At 41.2% G+C, this 24,195-nt stretch overlaps 2 protein-coding genes across 3 annotated transcripts in view; one reads left to right on the top strand and one right to left on the bottom strand.

Annotated features, from left to right (window-relative positions):
* Positions 1-23,497, top strand: part of COL10A1 (collagen type X alpha 1 chain) — a 76,576-nt gene extending 53,079 nt beyond the window's left edge. For both annotated transcript variants that reach the window (XM_044288785.1, XM_044288784.1), the window contains exons 2-3: positions 6,536-6,692; positions 16,068-23,497. In XM_044288785.1, the coding sequence (XP_044144720.1) occupies positions 6,551-6,692; positions 16,068-17,932 (2,007 nt within the window). In that variant the 5' untranslated portion in view covers positions 6,536-6,550 and the 3' untranslated portion in view covers positions 17,933-23,497. The remainder of the gene's footprint in view (positions 1-6,535; positions 6,693-16,067) is intronic.
* Positions 1-24,195, bottom strand: part of NT5DC1 (5'-nucleotidase domain containing 1) — a 273,566-nt gene that overhangs the window by 202,607 nt on the left and 46,764 nt on the right. The gene's annotated exons all lie outside the window — the stretch shown is intronic.

Below are 24,195 nucleotides of genomic sequence, written 5' to 3'. Positions count from 1 at the left end.
TGGCAAATTTATGCCAGAAACTGGAGTAAATGATAGCTCAAGTCTATGCCAGCTTATAGCTGCATTAGATTTAATTTCAGGCACATGGAGTGACAGATTTACTGTAGGCCATATTGTCTCCCTGTACTTCCTTCTTAAAGAGGTTGTCCAGGTTCAGAGCTGAACCCAGACATATCCCCATTTTCACCCAGGCAGCCCCCCTGACTTGAGCATCGGAGCAGTTTATGCTCTGATGCTCTCCTTTGCCCTGCGCTAAATCGCACAGGGCAAAGGCATTTTCTGGAGTTCCAGTGACATACCGGGCTCTCCATGGGGCTGCAAGGCAGAGGCTTCCACCCAGCAGTGAGCCCAGTGACGTCACCGGGACTGATGGGCGGGCTTTAGCGCTGCCCTAAGCCTGTTAAACGGCTAGGGCAGCGCTAAAGCCCGCCCATCAGAGCCGGTGACATCACCGAACACACTGCTGGGCAGAAGCCTCCGCCCGGCAGTGTGTTATTGTAAATAAAAGAGCCCTTGCCCTGCGCAATCCTTTTATTTACAACAACACACTGCCGGGGATCGAAGCATCGCCCAACATCCTGCACAACGTCCCCCTTGGACAGCACATGGAGCCGCAGGAGCACCAGCAGCTGCCGTAACACATCATGGACTTTAATGCTGATGATTCCCAGCAGCACCTACGGTAACTGTCCTGACAACTGCTCCCCAATACGAGTCCTGACAACCCCACCCAATACGAGTCCTGACACCCCCTGCACGGTGAGAGCTGGCCCTGACAGCCCCCTGCCCGGTGCCAATAGACTCGCACCCTGACAGGATCCCACACACACACCCAGAGTAGGTCCTATCACCTTATCACCCTCTCCAGATACTGGTACAGGTACTGACAGCCTGGGACTTACTGATTGCAGTCCCTCAGATGATCAGAGGTTGTGTTTGCATTTCCTTACACAATCTTTAAGGTTCATTACACTGCTTACTTCTTCCTCTAAGATGTGTCCTGTAATGAAACCGCCCGAGTCTATAGTTGAGATCTATAGGTGTATGTGGGCATTTCCCCACTAACAACCCTTCAAAGCTGCCGCAAACATTGGCTTTCATTATAGTGTCATAATCGCCCAGCCCTAGTACCATACATAATATTTCTAGAGATGAGCGAATTTCAAGTTATGAAATTCGTTCACACTTCGTTACTGGTAAAAGGCAAATTGTGCTATGGATTCAGTTACCACGGACCATAACGCAATTCTATGACGGAATGCATAACGGAATGCATGGGTTGCAAAACGGATCCGTCCCATTTCTGTTATGCAGGGGAATTCACCTTTTACCAGTAAGCGAAGCGTGAACGAATTTCAAAATATGAAATTAGTTTATCTCTAAATATGTCCACTATATTGTACAGCTTTTTATTATCGGTACGCCAGATACTGTTCCGTGATATTTCATACTTTTTGCTTAGTAAATATCTCAAAACAGTATTGGGTATCTGTGGTAATAACCCGTACAATATAGTGAACATATTATTTGCGGTGATTGGTAAACAGTGTGAATAAAAATACAGGGGGAGGCACAAGGTTTGCCTGTATGGAGCAGGGGAGAGCTGATGCTCTGGGGGAGTGGAGCTGAAGGCACTGGAGTGGTGAAGAGCTGAAGGCACTGGCGGAACGGAGCTGATGGCACAGGTGGGGGAGAGCTGATGGCACTGGGGGAACGGAGCTGATGGTACTGGGATGGGGGAGAGCTGAAGGCACTGGGGGAACAAAGCTGATGGCACAGGTTGGGGAGAGCTGATGGCACGGGGGGAGCTGATGGCACTGGGGGCAACTGATGCACTTGGGCTGATCGCACAGGGGGGAACGAAGGGTGTTGGGGACTGATGGCAAGGGTCTGAAGGCAGTCTATTAATAATTTTTTTTCTTATTAGAGTACTCGATTAATCGTAAAAAAATTATCGGTAGAATACTCAATTACTAAAATAATTGTTTACTGCAGCCCTACTCAACACTGAGGAAATATTTGGATATGCCTTCTCAGGCAATCACTTTTAATAGTAATCTTTATAAAAATGCGTAAATGCATTGTTTAATATCGCTTGAACTGATTTTAAGTTACAGCCCAGAAGATTTTTTACATCTCTGCAGGCTTCATAGCTGGAATGAACATCCCCGCCTCCTTTCTGGCTCAGTGTCTAAACTGAGCCTCCTCTGGAGATTTGGATTCTGTAAAGTCCTTACACCAGACCCAGTGTCAATAAACTATAGAAGCACAACTTAGCAGTGATGGATGTTTCTGGCATTAGTAAAAGATCGCTTACATCCCTAGGCAGCAAGGTGGGGCCTCCATGAAATGGACTTGTTTTTCCAGCAAATCTCACAGATGCTTAATGCAACTGAGATCTGGGCAATTTGGAGGCCAAGACAACACATTGTCATGTTACTCAAACCATACCTGAACAATTGTTGTAGTGCAGCACGATGTAATAACCTGCTGAAATAGACAACTTCTATTCGGGAAGAACGTTGCATTAAAGGAGTGCCGTTTAAGTAGGTAATATGTGTCAAACATTCAAATGTATGCCTGGGGCCAAGGATACCCAGTTGAACATTACCCAGTGTAACGATCAGTGGGTGTGGAACCACTGTGTCAAGCAACCGGTTTGACTTTGGGCTAAACCTAAGGGTGTTATTGTGGCAGTCCCCTGGTAGTCCCTTCAAGTAGCTCCATTGTGGTTGACAACTAATCCACAAGGGAGACCCCGAAGCATGGCACTGAAGGATCAGGCAAAACTCTTAGTCAGTAACAGGCCAAGGCCAGGGCAGGCAGAGTTTGTGCAAATTCATGAAGCAAGTCTGAAGGTCATGGCAGGCAGCTCAGGGTCAGTAATGAGATCAGGCACAGGTCAGGTCAGGTGGTAGAGGGTCAGAATCTGAGAATCAAGCATAAGTCGGTACACTGGTAGACAGATTATAGCACCTTTGCAGGTCCTAGTAAGCTTGTAAACCTATTGCTAAGGCACAAACAGAACAGCATAAATAGCAGAAGGCTTATTAACACATTAGAAGCAGATACACACAGAACAAAAGGAGGGTTAACCCCCAAGATACTGCAGAATGAGGTGAGGTTCAATGAAGATTATGTCTAATAGACATACTGGACACTGGCACCTGGGCCCATTGTTAGAGTGCTGGAACTACAACAGACATAGGGTTAGTGGGGCGCTGCTGTGTCTACCTGAAGCAGCGAGTCAGCAGCGGCCATGGGCTGCCGACATGACATCCAGAGCATCAGATTGCCTCCACCAGCTTGACTACTCAGCCCCATAGTGATGCACTGTGTATTCTCATAACTCACTACCAAAGCCAGCATAAACTTTTTCAGCAATTTATGAACAGTAGCTCTTCTTGTTTTATTGGATAAGATAGGCTAGTTTTTGCTCCCCACATACATCAATGAATCTTGGCTGCAAATGACCCTGTCACTGTTTGTCCTTCCTTTGACCACTTTTGGTAGGAACCAACTACTGCATACCAGGAATATCGAAAAAAGTCCTCCATTTTGCAAATGCTCTAACATACGTATCTAACCATTACTTTATGTCCATTATGAAAGTTGCTGAGATCACTAAGCTTGCCCACATTTCCTGCTTTAAACACATCAACTTTAAGAGCTGAATTTCCCAATGTGTGACAGATGCCATTCAAAAACAGTTAGTGTCCATACTATGTTGGATATTTGAGGTGCACCAGAAGAGGGTTGTGTAATGGACAGGCACAACTCTGGAAAAAAAAAAATATAAATGACAGACCATTTCTGTGTGGTTGCTGTTCCAGCCTGCAAATCTCTCCGATTAAGGCCTTAAGGAAACCTATGCAAATAAAAAATCCAATGGGCACTTCCACTGATTGACATAAAAATATTAAATCCAAAAAGCAAGTAATAAGTAAATAACAAAAAAATAAAATAAAAATTATTTGCTTTTTAGATTTAGTTGGAAACTGTAGAATGGTGAGCTTTTTGAACGGATGGACATTATGCGACCTTTCTATAAAGAGTGTGAGTGATTTGTACAGTAGTTATTTTATATTTTTGGATAATACTATTAGGAAATTGTATGGACAGGTTGGATGAACTTTTTGATAGATTTTGGTATAGATATGGGTATTATTTTGGTATAGATATGGGATTCTTCTGGTGTAATACTGGTTGACTCACTATCATATTGTTGTTTGATGTTTACATATTGGTGTTTATTCGTATTAAATGTTTTGGTGTTTTTATTCTTTTTATGTTCATCTTTGTCTCTACATATATATTATATACTGTTTTTATGTACTAAACTATATAATCATTTTTTAAATTTAGATTCAATCTGATTTGCATGTACCTGTGGAAGGGGTTGGTTCAACCGCAAAAAGGCATTTTACAATTAGGCTAGGTCTACACGACGACATTTGTCGCGTGACATTTTGTTGCACTAATGTCGCGCGACAATTTTTATAATGGCAGTCTATGGTGTCGCACTGCAACATGCGACATGCTGCGACTGCGACGCGACAGTCGCAGAAAATCCATTCAAGATGGATTTTTCTGCGACTGTCGCGTCGCAGTCGCAACATGTCGCATGTTGCAGTGCGACACCATAGACTGCCATTATAAAAATTGTCGTGCGACATTAGTGCAACAAAATGTCGCGCGACAACTGTTGCGCCCTTTCTGTTGCGCGACTTTTTGTCGCGCGACAAATGTCGTCGTGTAGACCTAGCCTTAACCTTTTAGACTTTTTATACATATAATTGTGCTTTTATGCTGATCAATGGCCATGGCCTTTGGATCCCTGCATGTATTTTTTAGTTAGTTTTTTTTGAGGGGGAAAATTGTCATGAGAAAATCTATATATTTTACGTTACCTGTCAGTGATTTGAATGTTATGGATGATTCCTGTATGTGCACTGGAAAATATGATGCTTAATGATTAAACGGGTGTTTCAGGATTTTAATATTGATGGCATATTATCAGAAAAGGAAATCAATATCTGATTGGTGGTGGTTCGGCACCCAGCATCAGTGTCAATGAGCGGTTTTAGAGTAGCTCCAATGCTGGAAGCTGGCGTTAGAACTATACAGCACTGCTCCCATTCACCTCAGTGGGATCTACTGCAGTTAACAGCTCCATTCCAGATCTAGGGTTACTCTTAAACAACTGATCGTAGGAGGTACAGGGTGTCGGCCACTCATTAGATATGGATTATACAAAGTATATGTTATCAATATTAAAATCCTGGAAAAACCCTTTAAAACCATGCCTATTGTTTCAGAAAACGTATGACTTGTCAGAAGTTTTGAGCGGTGGGGGAATGGGTTCTGAGGGCGCTGTGTCCCTTTGGTTGTGATTGACACTGTTTAGTTCCACTAAGAGAGCAAAGCAGAGAAGTTTACGGGCTCATAGAAAGTCTGTGTATCAATACCGTCTTAACCCTTCCTCTCAGAGGAGAATCGAGCAGAGTTGATAACAGGCGAACAGCACGTCTGTGTGGAAAATAGAAAACTTCTGATATGTCCCTATGACATATCAAAAGTATGTGTAGATCAAAAAATAGCGCCCAATATGAACAATGTAGTGATCATAGGTGATATATTTATTGGTCTGGTAAAGAATATCTTAAACTACTCAATCCCAGCATCTGACCTGTTGCTTTGTGTATAAATACATGCAGCAATGTAAAAAAAACTAGAACATTTGTATCCAATTAATGTCACTTTCAAAAGTATGATTAAAGGATGGTGTTGATGTGTTTTGCAAACACAATATTTCGAGAACTCCTTTTATAAATTGCAGAAGTTTTTTTTTTTGGGGGGGGGGGGGGCCGACAAACCTTAATTACCCGTTAAGAACCAATTCCATATCAAACATGACTAATACCCCAACAATGGGTGAAACTGGCGTGACCATGCATTCCTGCATTTAATAACCATCTGGATAATTAGCGCTCTACATTCTGAGGGAGGAGTCTGACTTATGCATATTGTTATATTTGCTTAAAAGTATAAATAAATGAATTTATCAATGGACGCGGCTCTTTTCACCAGAGTATAACTGAATGAGTGACTATTACTACACAGCTAAGAATATTTTAACATTAAAATGTGGAATCTTTTAAAAGCTGGGAAGAGATGTGCACTTCTAAATATAGTCTATACAAACTAACAGCAGAAAAATATACTCAGAACGCATTACGGAGGCATATAAACCCAGGTAACATTATATTGCTTTCTGCATTGTATATATGTTTTCTTTTCTAACTATTTTTTTTTAATGGGCTGTTTTATGCTGACATTTTTGTAATATGGTTTATTTAGTTATGCGCTTTAATATGCAAAATATCACAGAAGAGCTATGTTTGCACTGAATTATTCAAGCCACATTTTCTGATATATAGCAACTACATATAGTTGTTTTAGTCAATATGTCTGTAATTCTGACACATTTTACATCAGCAAATGGAATGAAAATGATTTTCTTTTTCCTGTGCAGAACAAGTTTGACAGCATGAATTTACAAAGCAGCATCTTCTTGCTTTTGCTTTTTCCACATTTTGTCCACACAATTGACTATTTTCCTGAAAGGCATCCAAAGCAATCCAGTGTAAAAGGACCGCCGCCTTTCCTACCATTCAATGCAAAAAGTCAAGGTAAGATATAGTTAATTCCATCCGGGTTTCAGATTGAAATACAGAGCTATAACCTTTGTCAGGTCTTGATATTAACAATATGTTTGCCATTGTGGAGTTTCCTTGTTACTATGTAGCTATTTCTTGGAATGAATTGTACACATGTATAGAAAGTATTGAAAACGTATACATGTACTGCAATAAAACAATCTATGCTATTTAGAGTTCTCAGTTTAAGGTTCCAAGTTCCAATGCCTTAAAAGGTCTACTTTATGTAGATATGAAATACATATGACATTAACATAAAATTCTACAATTATTTTATTTATATTGCTTAATAAAGTCATCTTAAATGATTGCATAAAGACTTTAGCATATGAAATATAGATTTGGTTTCTTACAACTGGTAAGGTTTATCTAACAGAAAGATCTACATCTATGTATTGACTGTCTACTGTATCTATTTAGCGAATACATTTGGTTTTGTTTCGTTGCTAATAACAAAATATAATTCTTTTAAAAGTAATATCTTAAGTTTCTGTGGTAACTTAAGTGGAAAAAAAAATTAAAAACAGTTTGTTCCTAGCTCACAGATGCAACCAGCAAAAATCAATGAACTAACCAGCTTTATCTATTTGTTTTAAGAAAGTCACGATCAACGAACTACAGTATGCAGCTGCACTGGGTTCTATAGAAAAAATATTTTTCCCACAGAAATTAGATACTAGTATACTTTCCTACCATTGCTGTTTTAACCCCATTACATTTAAATTGGAAAAACCCTCCAGAAAAGGTCACATTTTATTGTAGATTTTGAATGTATGTTAAGTGCAAATTTGAACCTTATAGGGGTATACCGGTTTTTATTTTTTTCATTTATTAGTTTTTTAGTTTATACAATTTTCTAATATTCAAGTATTTCAAATTCTGCTTGTTTATCGGGTAATGGCATCTTTCATGTGGACACCTATATCATCATTTGACGGCAGCAAATGTTGTTGTCTGAACAGCTTCTGCTGCTGGCAAACAATGATTCTGTATGGGGATAAGAGAGATGGCATTAGTGATCGCTCCTCTCCATACTGTGGAGGAAATCGTTGCATGTAAATACAGGTGTCTGCCTTCACTGAACAGAAGGCAATTGTCGGGGAGGACTGTATCCTCCCTGATAATCATCAGTTAAATTGTGCAGTGTAAAGTAGGGATCAACCGATATAGATTTTTTTTTAGAGCCGATACCGATAATCTGTGAACTTTCAGGCCGATAGCTGATAATTTATACCAATATTTTAGATCGCATAATATATATTAAATAAAAAATAAGAGTACCGCTGCACTGCCAATAAAGTGACATGTGCTTTATTCACCAATAAGGCGCGATGTTTCAGTTCACTCCATGGAACCTTTTTCAAGCAGTCATAATATATAATATATTAGTTGGTAGTTACTAAGGTGGTGGAAATTTGCATTTGGCACTAGTATATTATAAATGAAAATTATAAATGAGTAAAGCCCTTAGTTGGTAGTCAATTTATAATTTACATTGATAATATACACTAGTGACAAATGCCACACCAAACCCCCCTCCTCACTGACTTTATTAACCCCCACCAGACCTCAGATCAGACCTTTCTTAACCTCTATCAGACCTCAGATCCGACCTTTATTAACCCCTATCAGACCTCAGTTTAGACCTTTATTAACACCTATCAGACCTTTATTAACCCCTATCAAACCTCAGATGAATAAAATAAAAAACTCCTCACCTCTACTGTGCCGTGGCTCCTCTTTATTTCCGGGTACGGCGTCTTGCTCCCCTGTGTTCTCCGTTCCACGCTGCACTGTCACCTGACAGCGTGCAGTGCCAGGTCATAGTGCGTGCAGGACAGTGCAGTGTGCGCCCCATCAAAGAAGACCAGGGAGGGTGAGTATCGGAAGCGCTTGCTGCGCTTCTTCCCTGCTCCTGGGACCCGATGCATACTAGTGCACGCTTCCATAATGGAAGCGCTCACTAGTATTCGCTTTATACACATTATCGGTAAATCAGCAAGGTTAGATGCTGATACCGATAATGTACAAAATCCTGAATATCGTCCGATAATGTCGGTACTTCCGATAATCTGTCGATCCCTAGTGTAAAGGGGCCTTTCAGAATTTTAGAAGCAATTTTTTTAAATTTAAAAAAAAAATCCAAAACCAACTTTGAGGGAATTACATAATAGAAACCCCATTTTAGAAACTATACTGCTCAAATTATTTAAAACTGTTAAAAGATAACTGTCATATTTTCACTCAAAATTCAATTTTTTTTATACGTTGTTGCTGCTGTGGTGATAATCCATAGTCACTAATTTTTGTGTTCACATACCACTTGTTTAATAAGATTTCATCCATAGCAACTGCTCATCACAAGACTTATTTCTCGCTATCTTCTCAAGATGGCCACCGATGCCCTTACCCTGAGGCCAAGACCTCCCTCCCTAACTACCCAGAATTCATTCAGCTCATCTCGGGAACGAGCAGCCTCACCCCAACCAATAGGCTTTCTCCAGACTTAAACACGCCCTTTTCCTCATGAGTAACCGTAATTTTTTTATAGATTATATCATAATTGCAATTTTTTTCAGCAAATATCAGCACTATCCCGGTCCGACGGGAGCGCGTACACAGCGTTCGAGACTGCCCACTACTACATCCTCTGTCTTCTGTATATAGAAGATAGGAGACGGAGGACACCTAGCAACGCTGTTTTAGCTGCTCCACTGAAATGCCTGGGGGAAGAAAGAACATGCTGCAATTACTAGGTTATTCAATACCTATACAAAAGTATTAACTAGGGATCTAAGAAACCTGGTCAGACTAATCCAATTACATAAAAAATACACGGTATATGTTACCATATACTTTTGTTAAACCTCCACAAGCATTAAAAGGAAAATCGAGGTGAAATTATTAAAAAAAATATATAATTTGTGTGCAGATTTTCAATTTTAATCCATTTTCTTGTAATTCAGCAACAGTTAACAGCAAAGCAAGGCTCAAATTTATTACCCCGATTTGTGCACTTTACAGAAACACTCCATATGTGGTTGTAACCTGCACAATCCAGGACATTTCATAGAATTTTGAAAGACTTGACTGTGAAAATAAAATCACATTTTTCCTCAATAAAATGCTGCTTTAGCACCATATTTTTCATTTTCACAAGGGGTAACAGAAGAAAAATCTCTAAGTAATTTGTTATGCATTTTCTTCTGATTACTACAAATGTGGTCATAAACTGTTGAAATTGCACACTGCAAGGATCAGAAGGGAAGGAGTTTCTTATGGCTTTTGGAAGGCAGATTTTGCTGGAATGGTTTTCGGGCGCCATGTTGTATTTGTAGAGAACCTGAAGTATCCCTATAGTGGACACCCCCCAAATGTGACCCAATTTTGGAAACAACACTCATCAAGGAATTTAGTGCTTTGACTCTCATGTTTAAGATAGGTCCAAAGTGACAGAAGACAGAGAAACACAAGTAGGCAGGGTCAGCAATACCATAGTGCAGGACAAATTACTATCCCAGCAGAACCAATACCACAGTACAGCACAATATACCCCTCAGAAGTTGCCTATTACATTGGTATCCTGTGTCAGCCACTTCACTCGCTATGTGTCTGTCCGGTGTGTATGTGTCAACAGGAACTTCGTTCAGTGCATCTCATCTCAGGTTCAGCACTGCAGGGGTTACACCCTTTCTCTCCCTGCTCTGTGTGTTACTGTCCAGCTGCTGACTAAGCCATCGGCTCCCCTATAAATAACTGCTTGTCCCTCTCTCAATCCTTCCCGATGAACACAGGTGCTGCTAGGTTCTGTTAGTCTACTTTACCTTGCTACCTGATCTATAATCAATCTACCTGTCAGTATTCTGATGGCTGCCTTCCTGGACTTTGACCTTAGTCTATTCCTGACTGAGATGGCCTGATTCCTCTGGTGTTCCTGATCCCCGTGGGTCAACAGCCTACCACTACTGCGTAGTTGGCACAGTGGATTCACAGATCACAGAACACTGCCCTTCTCTGGTGGCCATCAATAGCTGGCACTTTCTGTGATCCTTCTCCTCCAATTGTCTCCAATTAAGATATGGAACAGGGGGCTTAGGAGCTGGGATGCGGGCAGCAGCAACAAGCCAGCCCTACCTTCAGCATTTGCCTGAACTGCCCCTAGTAATGATCCCTATAGTGCCCCCAGTACTATGCTCCCTAAGTGGCCAAGGAACGAAGAAAACAATAAAATACCTGAGTCCCATTCCAAGTTGCAACAGCAATTGGCGGTGGGGTGGGCACCACCTAATACACATAAGTTCTATCAGTGCACTCCGCCATGCCTATACAAGGCACATCAATTTAAAAAAAGAAAGAAAAGACATGCAAATTACAGGCAACACACTAAAGTAATAAGCTTTATTCGGTCAATGGATTAAAAACACTTAAAAACTTCCCATGAGGGAGGAAAACCGGAGAACATCAATAAGGGATTCCCCTCACAAAAAATACAGCAACAAATCAATTCCATGCAAGGGAACAACTGAAAGTGACAAGTATATTTATAATGATACAATACAAGGGTACAGCACACAAGGCAAAGTATATTGCACCTATAAATATAGACCTTAATAGTAAAATAATAACTCCAATACAACAAGTGTAGTGGACCAAATAGTGAAATGAATACATTACATTCCAAGTTGCAATCTCCAGTGGAGGCCTTTTTCAGCCCACAGCCTTAGATGCGTGTGTACCTGTGCCATTTCTACACTGCCTCATATAGTGGCCTATGAAGTTGATTAGCAGGGCAGGAATCCATGGCCTCCCATGCCCTGTCACAGTATTCAACTGTATCACCATCCTGAGGTCAGCAAGGGCACTATTAACACTGAGACCATTAGATCATTATGTACCTGCACAGCAGCAGTGAAGAGGGCTTGAGTGGCCACCAGGAAATTTCCCTGTGGGGTCTATAGCCAGTTTGACCCAGGCATTTGGCAGAATTTTCAAACAATTGGCTTTCATTTTTTCCAGTAAAATGTTGCCTTTACCCCAGACTTTCACAAGAGGTAACAGGGGAAAAAGCACCCTACAATTTGTTACCCATTTTCTCTTGAATACGGCAACACCCCATATTTGGTTGTAAACTGCTGTATGGGCACACTGCAGGGTTCCGAAGGGTAAAGAACATAATGTGCATTTGAGATCTAGTTTGGTGATTTATCCAGCACTGGTCGACAACTGCAGAGGCTCTAAAGTGATATGAAAAATAAAACCACAAGAACTGACCCCATTTTATAAACCACATCCCTTCCAGGATTTATCAAGGGATGGAGTATTTTGATCCCACTGGTGTAAAGTAAAAATAGCAATTTTTCAACAGATTGGCATATAATGGGCATCGAAATGGCCTGTATCAAAAGAAAGTCCTCTTATTATGCCATGCTTCCCGGTTTTAGAAGCTAATATGAACCTAATCTTTTGACTGGACATACAACCGGGCTCAGGACTAAAAGAGCATCATGAGTGTAACGGATCTCCTGGCACCCCGACTGGGTACCTCCATCGATAGATGCTCCTAGTGCTTTCCAAGGACTCCAAGCACTCTACTTGACACCATACGCACTGCAGACCCCACGAACCGCCGAAGCTTGGTTGAGGTCTCGTCGTCTCCTACCCACCCTGGACCTACGACAAGGCTCCAGGCTCCAGTGGGTGAACCTCTCCTAAAACCAGAGAACAGGAACAGCTCTTACAAGAGCTAGTAGTTATGCCAGGGGAGTATAGCAAATCTTCAGCGTATAGCAATCCCCCAGTGTCGATCAGTTACCCAAACACCAGCCTCAACATGGTAAAGGGTAAAAACAGGAACTCTTTATTTGAACACACAAGCATTGATTTATACACATCTTCCAACAAGGTTACCACCCACAGGGTTTTGTAAAAACAGCCAATAACCACGTACAATACACTCCCACACAAAAATCCTCCCCTCTGCCTGTGATATAATTACCTCACACTGGGTTGATGTAATCATCACAGGCAGGAGAATACACAATGTCTTCTGTCCTGGAGACAACCGAGATGTAATTCAATTATCTCTCAGGACAAAGGGACATTGCCAATACACACAGAGAGACAATGGAACAGACCTCACTACTCAACGTATACAATGTCCCACCCTTTACAATACACAGACATTTAACATCCCAAAATGGCACGAATTAGACCAGGGGTTCAAGTTAGTACAAGTCCTTTGTGAACAAAGGAGGCCTGGCTGATGAGAGGGCCCGTAATCCAGGGGCAGGAAGCAGGCAAACAGCCCCCTCCAAAACACCGTGGCGAAACTGGCTTTCGCCACAATGAGCATTTAGAGACCCAATGTGGTAATTTACACAGTTTGTGCTGACAACTGTAGAGGCTCTGAGGTGAAAAAATAAATGGAACCCCCCTAGAAGTGACCACATTTTGGGAAACCCGCCGTTCAAGGTATTAAAGAGGGTGTCTCACCTCATAATGTCATAGTTATTGTGTGTATAATGGTATTTTCAGACACCTAATATTCTTCTATTTTCTATATTGCTTTTCTTCCCCATTTTCTTTCATCATGCCTTCTTTTAGAACCTGCTCATCTCTAGAGGTTACGGCCGCACTTGCACACCAAGAGAGAAATATCTCACATTTCTGGTGGCCAGGAATCACAGGAGTGAGCATGCAGAGAGGCCAGTTTATGTGCATGCACCCCTGTCCCAGGTCACCTCTCTATATATTCCTTTCTTATCTTCCGTCCCTGCCACATCATAGGTATTTTTGTATTATGTCCTGTCCCCGGCCACCTCGTAGGTATTCTTGTATTAGCTCCTGCCACCTCGTAGGTATTCTTGTATTAGCTCCAGCACCCGGCCACCTCGTAGGTGTTCTTGCATTAGCTCCCGCACCCTGCAACTTTCTTCCTATAGATCAGCTTCAGGGCATGACCTGTAGCCTTAAATCCGTTCTGTACAGTTATGCCACCAAGATAAAGTATAACAGGTTCGGGGCTTGCACAAATAGCCCCAGACCAGTAATACACAGATCGCAAGTGCCTGCTGTAATCTTGTGAAAGATGTGGCTATTTTGTGGAAATGAAAAGGAACCAGTCATGTTGAACATGGTGTTTGAGCTGCAGGAGGCATGTTACTGAGAAGGAGAAGCTGAGCAGATATATAGATTTGTGGAAAACGATTCAGTATAACTTGTAATTTATACATTTAAATCTATGTTCATTCTGGGCTTTGAATTCAGGGAAGCAGTCTTATCAGTGATTGACAGCTATCTCTATATATACAGTCATATAGGGAAAACTGTAAGTCACTGATAGGATCACCTCCTTAACTTCAAAGCCCAGAATGAGCATGGATTTATACTGAATCTTTTCCCACAAAACTAGATATCAATCTGTTCAGCTCCTCTTGCTCAAGCTGCCTGTAGCTTACATTGCATGTTCATGGTGACCGATTCTCTTTAAGGTACATCAGACCGTGCAAAGTGAAAAATGCAAGTTTTCTACAGATGACATTTCAGTGCCCAATATGTTGTGCCAAGCTGGTGCCATCTGAGACTCACACCACACTACCTGAATTGATAGGCGGTGTTACTGGGTACAGAAATGCCATGAATGTGGACGTAAGCTGCTGTATGGGCACATGGTAGGGCTCAAAAGGGAAGGAGCTGCATTTGGCTTTTAGAACACGGATTCTGTTGGAATGGTTTTCAGTCACCACATCACATTTGCACATTTGATGTACCTGTACAGTGGAAACCCCCAAAAAGTGACCCACATTTTAGAAACTACAGCCGCCAAGTTATTTATCAAGAGGTAGAGTGAACATTTTAAGACCACAGGTGTTTGTGAAGAAATATAAGGGCAGGAGACTGTGAAAAATGAAAGGCAGGGTAAAGAAAAAGCAGCAACTCCGCAATTGCCTTTTGGGTTTTCTTATCGTAGGATACAGCGGGGGGGAAACTATGTATTATCTTTATTCTGCTGGTCAGTATGATTACAGAGATAAAAATATATATATATATATATATATAAAATTATAAGTTTTACCACTTTTACACACAGCACTTTTTTGCCATTTTCTGAAAGCCATATTGTTTTTCATTTTCTGGTGATGGTGTGTGGGGGCTCGTTTTTTTGCAGGTTGTGTTGACCTTTTGGTAAATAGCACTTTTTGATTGCTCAATATCATGCATTTTGTGAGGCAAGGTGACCAAAAAATGACTGTTCCGGCACAGTTTTTTTTATTTATTTTTAGAGATAGATTAAGTGATATTTTTGTAGAACAGGCCATGCAGTGATACCCAATATGTCTATTTTTAAACTTTTTTTCAGTTTTATACAATAAGAAGACTTTTGGGGGGAAAAAAAATCAGCTTTTTATGTCACCATTTTCTGGTAAGAGTAGTGTTTAAGGGCTCTTTTTTCACAGTTTTTATTTTCTTTTACGCTATTCACTAGAGCTGGTCATTATGGACACAACTATATCTAATATGTCTAATTAGATCTATTTTATTTTTTTAATTTGAGGGTCTGATCACGTTTCCAATGCAGTCCAATACATGCTGTATTGTACTGAATTGGAACTGTCAGCCACACTGCCTTCCGTAGATAGCAGGCCCGAGACCTTTGCAAGCCATCAGCACCTTTCGATCTCATTGCTGATGGTGTGAGAAAGGGAGTCCCCTACCTCTGTAAACCCCTTTGATTTGGTGTTCAGCATTTTTCAACAATGCCGGTAGATACAGCAAGGACCCAGAAGATTTGTGGATTGAGGATTTTTGCATGGAGTTTCACATAGCATTGAAGTTTATGATGAAATTTTGCATTTAAAATCTACAAACATATAAAAAATACAGTGAAAATACTTTCTGCAGCAGGAAACCCCTCATGGAAACTGAAAAAATGTATGTGTTACGGATTCCCCACAGCCCTGCCCCCGCACAATAATGTGTAATTTACCAAAGAAGATTTTTCTGGTACTGAAATTATGCCACATATAAAGGCAGCCCCCTTATCACCAGAGTTAAAATTACAATTCAAGTAAAACACCTTAACAGACAATCATACAAGCCAGGGTCATGCCAAATACTGTGACTATGCAATTCAGAGCAGCTCCTGAAGGACATGCTGCCTCCCATAGCAATAAACAGCTGAATGCCTGTGGTTAGAAAAGCCAGACCTGCTGCGATCAGGTGGTCACCAGGTAGGCTTCTACTTAAAATGGGATGTCTTCATGAGATAACTCTTTTATAGCTATTCTTTCACATAAAAGAAACGGTCATATTATAATTTTGATGTTTTTCTGTTTTCTTATTTTCTAGTTATTCCAAGTGGGCTTGAGCAGGGGCCACCAGGTCCCCCAGGACCAATTGGTCCGAGAGGTTTGCCTGGACCACCAGGACCTCCAGGAAAGCCAGGTTATGGAACACCTGGGTCACAAGGAGCTCAAGGAGTACCCGGACCCCCTGGATTCTCCTCTATTGGAAAACCAGGACAACCAGGAATACCTGGAAAGCATGGGGAACGTGGAGAACAAGGAGTGAAAGGTGACATTGGACCTATTGGTCTTCCTGGGCCAAGAGGACTACAGGGACCACCTGGATTACCTGGACCAGCTGGAATTTCTGCAACTGGAAATCCAGGTCCTCAAGGAGCAGTAGGAAACCCTGGGCCAAGAGGAGTTCCTGGATTTAAAGGTGAACCTGGTATGCCTGGTATTAATGGACAAAAAGGACCAAATGGCTATGGACTTCCAGGTCAACCAGGTGAGAGAGGACCTTCTGGTATGCCCGGGCCACCTGGTCCTCAAGGGCTCATTGGAATAGGCAAACCTGGCGCAAATGGTTTTCCTGGACAACCTGGAAATGTAGGTGAAAGAGGCCTACCTGGTGTACCAGGGATACAAGGTCTACCTGGGCCTCAAGGACTACCTGGACAACCTGGACCAACTGGAATTGGTAAGCCTGGAATAAATGGTGCTCCCGGTCTTCCAGGGCCATCTGGACCTAAAGGACATCCAGGACTCCCAGGCATGCCCGGCCCTCAAGGGATGCAGGGCTATGGGAAGCCAGGCTTACCTGGAGTAAAAGGGTTAAGAGGAATTGAAGGTATCCCTGGGAATCCTGGGATAAAAGGAGACCAGGGAGAAATAGGCCATCCAGGACAGCCAGGGATGCCAGGTTTGCCAGGAATTGCAGGTGTACAGGGACATAGAGGGCTTCCGGGAGAAGCTGGCTTTTCAGGGCATAAAGGTGATATTGGTCCAAAAGGTTCTCCAGGGGCACCTGGACCTATTGGTGAAAGAGGTTTAGCTGGTTTAGATGGAAAACCAGGCTACCCAGGTGAGCCAGGACTTTCTGGACCCAAAGGGATTCCAGGGATTCCGGGGCAGAAAGGAGAAAAGGGTATTGTAGGACCACCTGGGGTGCCTGGAATAACTGGTCCAATAGGCCCCAGAGGGGAAGCTGGTTACAGTGGAGAACAAGGTCCAAGAGGAGCTACAGGCATACCAGGTATGAGAGGGCAAACAGGAGCACCAGGGATTCCAGGTCTTCATGGTCAAAAGGGTGAACAAGGTGTTCCTGGTTTACCAGGTCCAGCTGGTATTGCAACAAATGGCATGCAAGGACCAATGGGACCACCTGGAATTCCTGGTTCAAAAGGGATCAATGGTGAGCCAGGATTACCAGGGCCACCAGGTCCACCAGGCCTACCTGGTCAGTTCATAATGCCACATCAAATGCCAGATGGCTATGCAAAATCAGGGCAAATTCAAGGTCTAAGGGAGATTCGGGTGTCAGCATTTACTGCTATTCTTTCCAAAGCATTTCCAGCAGTTGGAATACCCATAAAATTTGACAAAATCTTATATAACACACAAAATCACTATGATGTCCGAACTGGAATTTTTACATGTAGGATACCAGGGCTATATTATTTTTCTTACCATGTGCATGTGAAAGGCACAAATATTTGGGTGGCATTGTATAAAAACGGTACACCATTAATGTATACATATGCTGAATACAAAAAAGGGTACCTTGACGAGGCATCTGGTAGTGCTGTCATAGATCTTACTGAAAATGATCAAGTTTGGCTACAGTTACCTAGTGCAGAATCTAACGGTCTATATTCCTCTGACTACATACATTCCTCTTTCTCAGGTTTCTTATTTGGCCTAACATGATACATTATACATTCAATTTTAAACCTGATGCTTGAAAATTGGTGTTATTTTAACAAATTATTTTTTGTAGAGGGGGGTGATATGAGTATAATACAGTGCATTGTATTTTTTGTTTTAGTTGCATGGGTAATTGCTGTATGTTTTTTTTCCTTATTTTTATTTTATTTTATTTGAATGATACTAGGAATCCAAACCTGGCACTTTACTTCATTGACATGTCAGCCATATAAGGTGCTCAGCCAAATACATATTTAAAGTGTACCCAACCTTTCAACAAACTTTGCATTTATCAATAGTAAAGCATGTGTACATGAGGAATAACAATATTTCTGGCCATTATATGACTTGTATCTGGCAGTATCTGGCACTTTTTAGCAGTTTTCTTATCTGTATGCTAGATCATCAGTTTGTAGTTTTCCCAGACCTGATGGGTGGGGGCTAGCTCCCATCCACTGCACACAGAAAGTAAAGAAGAGTCGGCTTTATAACTTTCTCACACTCACTCAAAAGCAGCCTTAGGATCATTAAATACATTACAGAGTACTGACCTGCACAGATGTGAATATAGTACTTGAGCTGAGATAGTAACTGTCTAGTTAGCTGTGCAGTCTCTCTTCCTATTTGTGTTTCACTCATTTCCTGCTAACTCCTCTATCCTCCCCTCAGCGTAGAATTGTATGGGATGATGTAATCTTATCCTTGAGAACAGAGTCATCCTGGCCTCAACAAAAGGAATTTATAATACATTTCAGAGTCAGTCACTTTGCAAAATAGTGGATTGGAAGAAACAGCTGATAACTCTAAAACAAGGCAATTTTCTCTGATAAGATACATTATAAAGTTTTGTATGATTGCTTGTACTATTGGTTTATGAAAAGTTGTGTGAAAAGTTAGTGACTATTTAACGTTAAAGAGGTCTGTTTGCAGTTTTGTCAATGTAAAACACAAATATCTGCTATTAATCAATATAGTGCCATAAAAATAACTTCTATCTCTTGGCTGTATGATACAGCCATCACTCTGAGCAGAGGGGATGGGCTGTAGAGGTGTTCATGCACAGAGCCTGAAGCACTGCATTCTACGAACCCACCCCAATGCAGGTGTGGGAGTGGTGCCTGCGGCATCTATTAACAGAAGCAACTGTCTACCTATGTCCATTAGCAGTTTTGGATTGACAAAACCGCTGTCAGACTCCCTTTAGGTAGTACTTTGAAGCTACATTGTAATAAGAATATATCTATTATCCAAACTGCCTTATTGCATCATTTATAATTATAGTAGACTGCAGAAGGCACATAAAGAGAGCCACTGGGAATTATGATTTCAGCCTGCCAAATTACACAATTCACTTTTAAAAGGGTTATGCCATGATTAAAAGGGAAAAAACGAAAATCAGACATCATATAGTACATGATAATCTCTTTCTAACAAAGTTACAAGCAGCCGTGTACCTCACATGGAACCAGAGATCTCTCAATGAATTGCTCCATTTATTCTGATTGCTCCATTTATTCTGCTGGTTGTCAGCTCAAAGCGTCATAGCCTTTCTGGTGTAGCATCTAACAGAAGATATGACTGGTGGCAGTTGAAGATTTAAAGGAATAGTCCCGTCTCACTGTTACTAAGGCGAGGTGAGACACAGTTCTGACCACCTCCAGGCCGGGAAACAGCAAAGCGTTCTGGTGCTCTGCTGTTTCAGTAGCTCCCATTGCTGTGTATGAGAGCTACTGAAACGGTGTAGTACAACAAGCTATGCTGTTTATGAGTTAGGGAAGCATCATAGCTTGTTGTGCGGCGCTGTTTCATTAGCTGTCATGCACGACTAGAGCGCTCAGCTGTTTTCCAGCCTGGAGGTGGTCGGAACGGTGTCTCATCTTGCCTTAGTAACAGCGAGATGAGACAACCCCTTTAAGCTGAGTGTGTGCAACCACCTTAGCGGGGTGGACAGAGAAATAAGGAAAATAACAAACAGCAGGTGGCGCTATACAGATACATTTTATTCAATAACTCAGTAACTATACTACATTTTTAATCACATGCAATTACAAAAAGTATTCAAATCCAGGTGCTGGTTTAAAAAATGCTAAATATTTTCATGGCACAATTCCTTTGAGGCACATAACTTTGAACAGCCATGCCTCCACATGAATGTTTTTTATGTTCAAACTTCTATGTTGGTATATTTACAAGGGGAGAGCTTAGTTACCATAAATTATAACATTCAGTTTGCCTTCAGTTACCACTAGGGAGAGCTTAAGGGCTTTGTGGCTATTGTTTTTATTATGGAAATTTCTAATCTTTCTATGCCTCTTTGTGGCGATAACTGTCATTGAATGAGTAGGACCGCCCACTGGACTCATGCGCTCAGAAAGAGCAAATGAATTACAAGTTAAATTTAATCTTTTCCGACCAAACGACATATGAATCTGCTCAGCTCCTCCTGCACTAAACCATGCTTTCTATAGATGGGACTGCATGTCTTTTAAAACGCAAAATGTCTACATAGAAAACAAACGTGAGCCATAAAAAGACTAAAGCTCTGTTCATATTTGCAATAAAATGATGGACACCATGAGGGAACATGACAGATCCCATTACCAGTCAATAGGGTCTGTGTGCCATTTGGTTCTGTCAACTATATTTTTGATATGACGTCAGTTGTCACATTTAAACTTGCTTCTCAGCAACTGACTGCAAAATATCAGTCTCTGGGCATATAAATTCGATTTCTACAGAAGAGCAACGCACTTTATGGAACAATAAAGTGTCTGATTTTTACAATTCCTCTTGATAATACATAATGTTAAGATGGCCAGACACATTAGACAGACATAGTTTTATGGTTGAACAACAGTTAAACAATGGTCTAGACCAACATGTTTAAGTTACATTAGTCCAATCAATGACACCAGGTGAAGGATGACATTAATGACACCAGGTGAAGGATGAAGGATCTTTCTGGGAATGTTCTTTCATGGACACATTGTCTATGGATCAGTGACTATCAGATTAATATTTAAAATATGGGCAATTTTTTTTCCAGATGATGACACTCCTTCATCAGTTGACTTAAAAAGGTTGACAAATTTCACCCAGCAAATTATTATTTTGGTTGAAATCATCTGTGTTGATGACCTTAAGACTAATGTGTATGGCCACCTTTACACCGTCATCAGTGACTGGACTGTGTCAGCTAATGCCTTGACAAGAAAGCATTTCAGAGAATAAACTCCATCTTCAGATTGTGAGACATTGATTTATTCACCCAAGCACACGTTTATTTTATGTGTAGCTTCTCAGAAGGTTCTTTTTAAAGGTGTTTTTTGTGCAGTTCTCAAGAATGGAAACTGTGGTGTTCCGGCTCTGTACACTGTCTACTTCTGCAACTGCGACTGCTACTAATATTTGATAGGTGGGGAGTTCTGGGTATTGGAGCCCCACCAATCTCATACTGATGAATGGCAAGTGATAAAATAACAAAACACGCATTATTTACCTGCTCAATAACACACTGCTTCAGTGCTGTAGTTTCTGTCCTCTTCATATGGTCTTTGTTTACGGGACTGTAGTGTTGACATCACGTCAACACATGATGTCTGCAGCCAGTCACCGGCCTCAAAGGTGCTCTGTCAAAACCCTACTGCAAAATCTGCATTTTACAATTGCAGATTTTGCAGCTTCACCCTGGATTTGTGGATGAATTCCACCGCAGGGAAATGTACTATTACATGCTGGACATGGCTAAGCATGTAATATATGGAAGGACAGTCAAAAGCCACCGCTTGATAGTGGCAGTTGTTTCTGGCTAAAGGCGGGTAGTCTCAAGTAAGGGACCCCTATGATGTTCATATCATTTAATAGGGCATGTGCAAATGGATTATTCTGGGGGGGGGACAGCCCTTTTAGTATTGTTCCTTTCCCTTATGTGCCTTTAAAGATCTGTTTTTCACAGATTTAATTTTCTAACTTTCAACTTTTCTGATTGCTTGCTTTGTAAAGCAACACTAATTTGGACTCTGATACATAAAGTGCAACAACAGTGCTCACATGATGATCAGTCATATCCCAAATATTCTCAGCTGTTGTAAATTCCTTCCAGTTCTACTCCAGAATCATCGAACAATATGAATGACGATGTCATCTCAACTAACATTGTATCTGAGGGCTTCACAAAAATGTTCAACATTACCATGCTTTGGTAATAACTGAAATAAAACAGCTGTTGACTCACTGCCATATTCTGTAGATTGTTTCACTGCTACAATGTTGAAAACTTGAAATGCAGATTGAGGTTTCTACTGGATAGAAGCCTTGTAAAACATACAAGATAGAATTTTTACTTTTAACAGGTGTGTCTGGCATTACTCAAAGCATCTTGGCATTCTCTGTTTGACTGGCATTCTCAAACATTTTAAAATAACTATCTTGAAGCAAGAAATAAATCTCTTATTCATTTAAAAATGTATGGCAGACAGCAGTGTGTTGAACCCCCCCCCCCCCTCCCCCCCTCAATAACCCTTCCATTTACCTGCCATTCCAGAGACTTGGCTCAAAATGGTCTCTGCTGGACCAGAAGTCATGGAGACCTGCTTTTGTTCAGGAGACTGCTGCTGCTAATCAATGGCCTCAGCACTCACCTGCACAACAATGGCAGTAACATGCCATTCTTGCACATGTCAGGCCTCTGATTTGGCTGCTGCGGTCTCATGACCAAAAACAGGCCCCTGTCATTTCTGGTCCACTAAGGAGGGAGCTATGGGAAGGTGAGTGAGGGCTTATGTTTTCAGCAAACTGCTACAAAAATAGTTGTATGACTTGTAAGTTAGACCAGGAGCCAACGTTTGGTAATTATTCTTATTGGCCCCCTTTCATGTTTTGCTCATATTTTGCACTTTCAGCAGGAAATTCTTCTACAAATTGTTAGGGAAACCATTAATGTATTATTGCTTGAAAATGTTGACAAATGAAATGAAAGTTACTGAAAAGCTAATTCAAAAGTAACAAGCACCACATCTGTTCTTCCTGTCACTTTTACAAAAACAGCAGCTGTAACAGAACAGGAAAAAACATCAGTATCTCTAGAAGGAGAGTTTTGTAGCATTGCTGAGCAGGACCTTTCCATCTGTTTTGCTTATAGGAGCTAAATACCTGTACTTACGGGTAGATGCTGCCACCTGTTTTTTTTTTTTAAACATCGTTCCTATGTCCCACTGTGCCCTTCTGAAGTTTTCGCGCTCAGTATCCTAATACTGAGCATGGGAACAGAGAGGAGGAGATACCAGGGTTTGTCAATGGGCGTCTCCTTCTCCCTGGCTGTGTCACCAATCACATCAAAGAGCGTCACAGCCAGAGTGGCAGCATCAGGTATTTAGCTCCTATATGTAAAACAGATGAAAGGTCCTCTTTAAGGCTTTCCATGGCTGTATTATTTTGGTAAAAACACCTGCCAGATCTTATTTTTTAAAGGTGTAATGTTTTTGATTTGGGCTTTTATGGCATATTTTAGCAATATGCAGCATGTTCTGCGTGTGCCATTTTTTCATACAGGCTTCTCTATAGGACTTATACATGCCACCAAAAATGCTTGTAAAAAATGTAATGAAAAATGCTTAAAATATGTCTTTGACGGTTATACAATATTGAAGGATCCTCAAGTAAACAAAAAGATATGAGCAGCTGCACTACATCTGATTTACTAATATATGGTAAATTTTACTTTCTGGGAGAAAATTCTCTTTAATAATAAGTTCCATTAATGTATATTTTCCTTTCAATTGTCAATGAGCCAAACCTTGTTGGATAAAGGAGTAAAACAATAAAACTTGAATTTAGTTTGAGTCCATTCCAACACCTTCAAAAAAGCTGTCTGATACAAATGATGGAAAAGTTGCATCTTATGTTCCACCCTAAGCAATAATCTATGTGGTTAGTGGTGTTTGACAAAAAAGCATGCTTTTTGCCTTGCAATATGATCTCTTTGTGTACTGTAAAATACTCCTGATGAAGGAGAGCCGTCTTGCAATCCCCGAAACGCGTCAAGCTAATAAACATACCCACAGCATAGAAGTCTGCAGTTTCCATTCATTGGATGGCCGAGGGTGTCTCCATCAGAAGGGCTTATTTGGCGTGAGAGGTGTGGCAAACAGGTGCCTTGAGATTATCCTGTCTTCTTCCCCCCCCCCCCCCCCCTCGAGTACTGCGAGTAACATGGTGGATTTTACTACTGCCATCTGTATATAAACCCACAGATTGAGCACCTCTAT

The sequence above is a fragment of the Bufo gargarizans genome, chromosome 4 (assembly GCF_014858855.1).
Source record: "Bufo gargarizans isolate SCDJY-AF-19 chromosome 4, ASM1485885v1, whole genome shotgun sequence".
NCBI classification, from domain to species: Eukaryota; Metazoa; Chordata; class Amphibia; order Anura; family Bufonidae; genus Bufo; species Bufo gargarizans.
The sequence above is the reverse complement of the archived record's forward strand: the minus strand, read 5'-3'. Positions and strand labels throughout refer to the sequence as shown.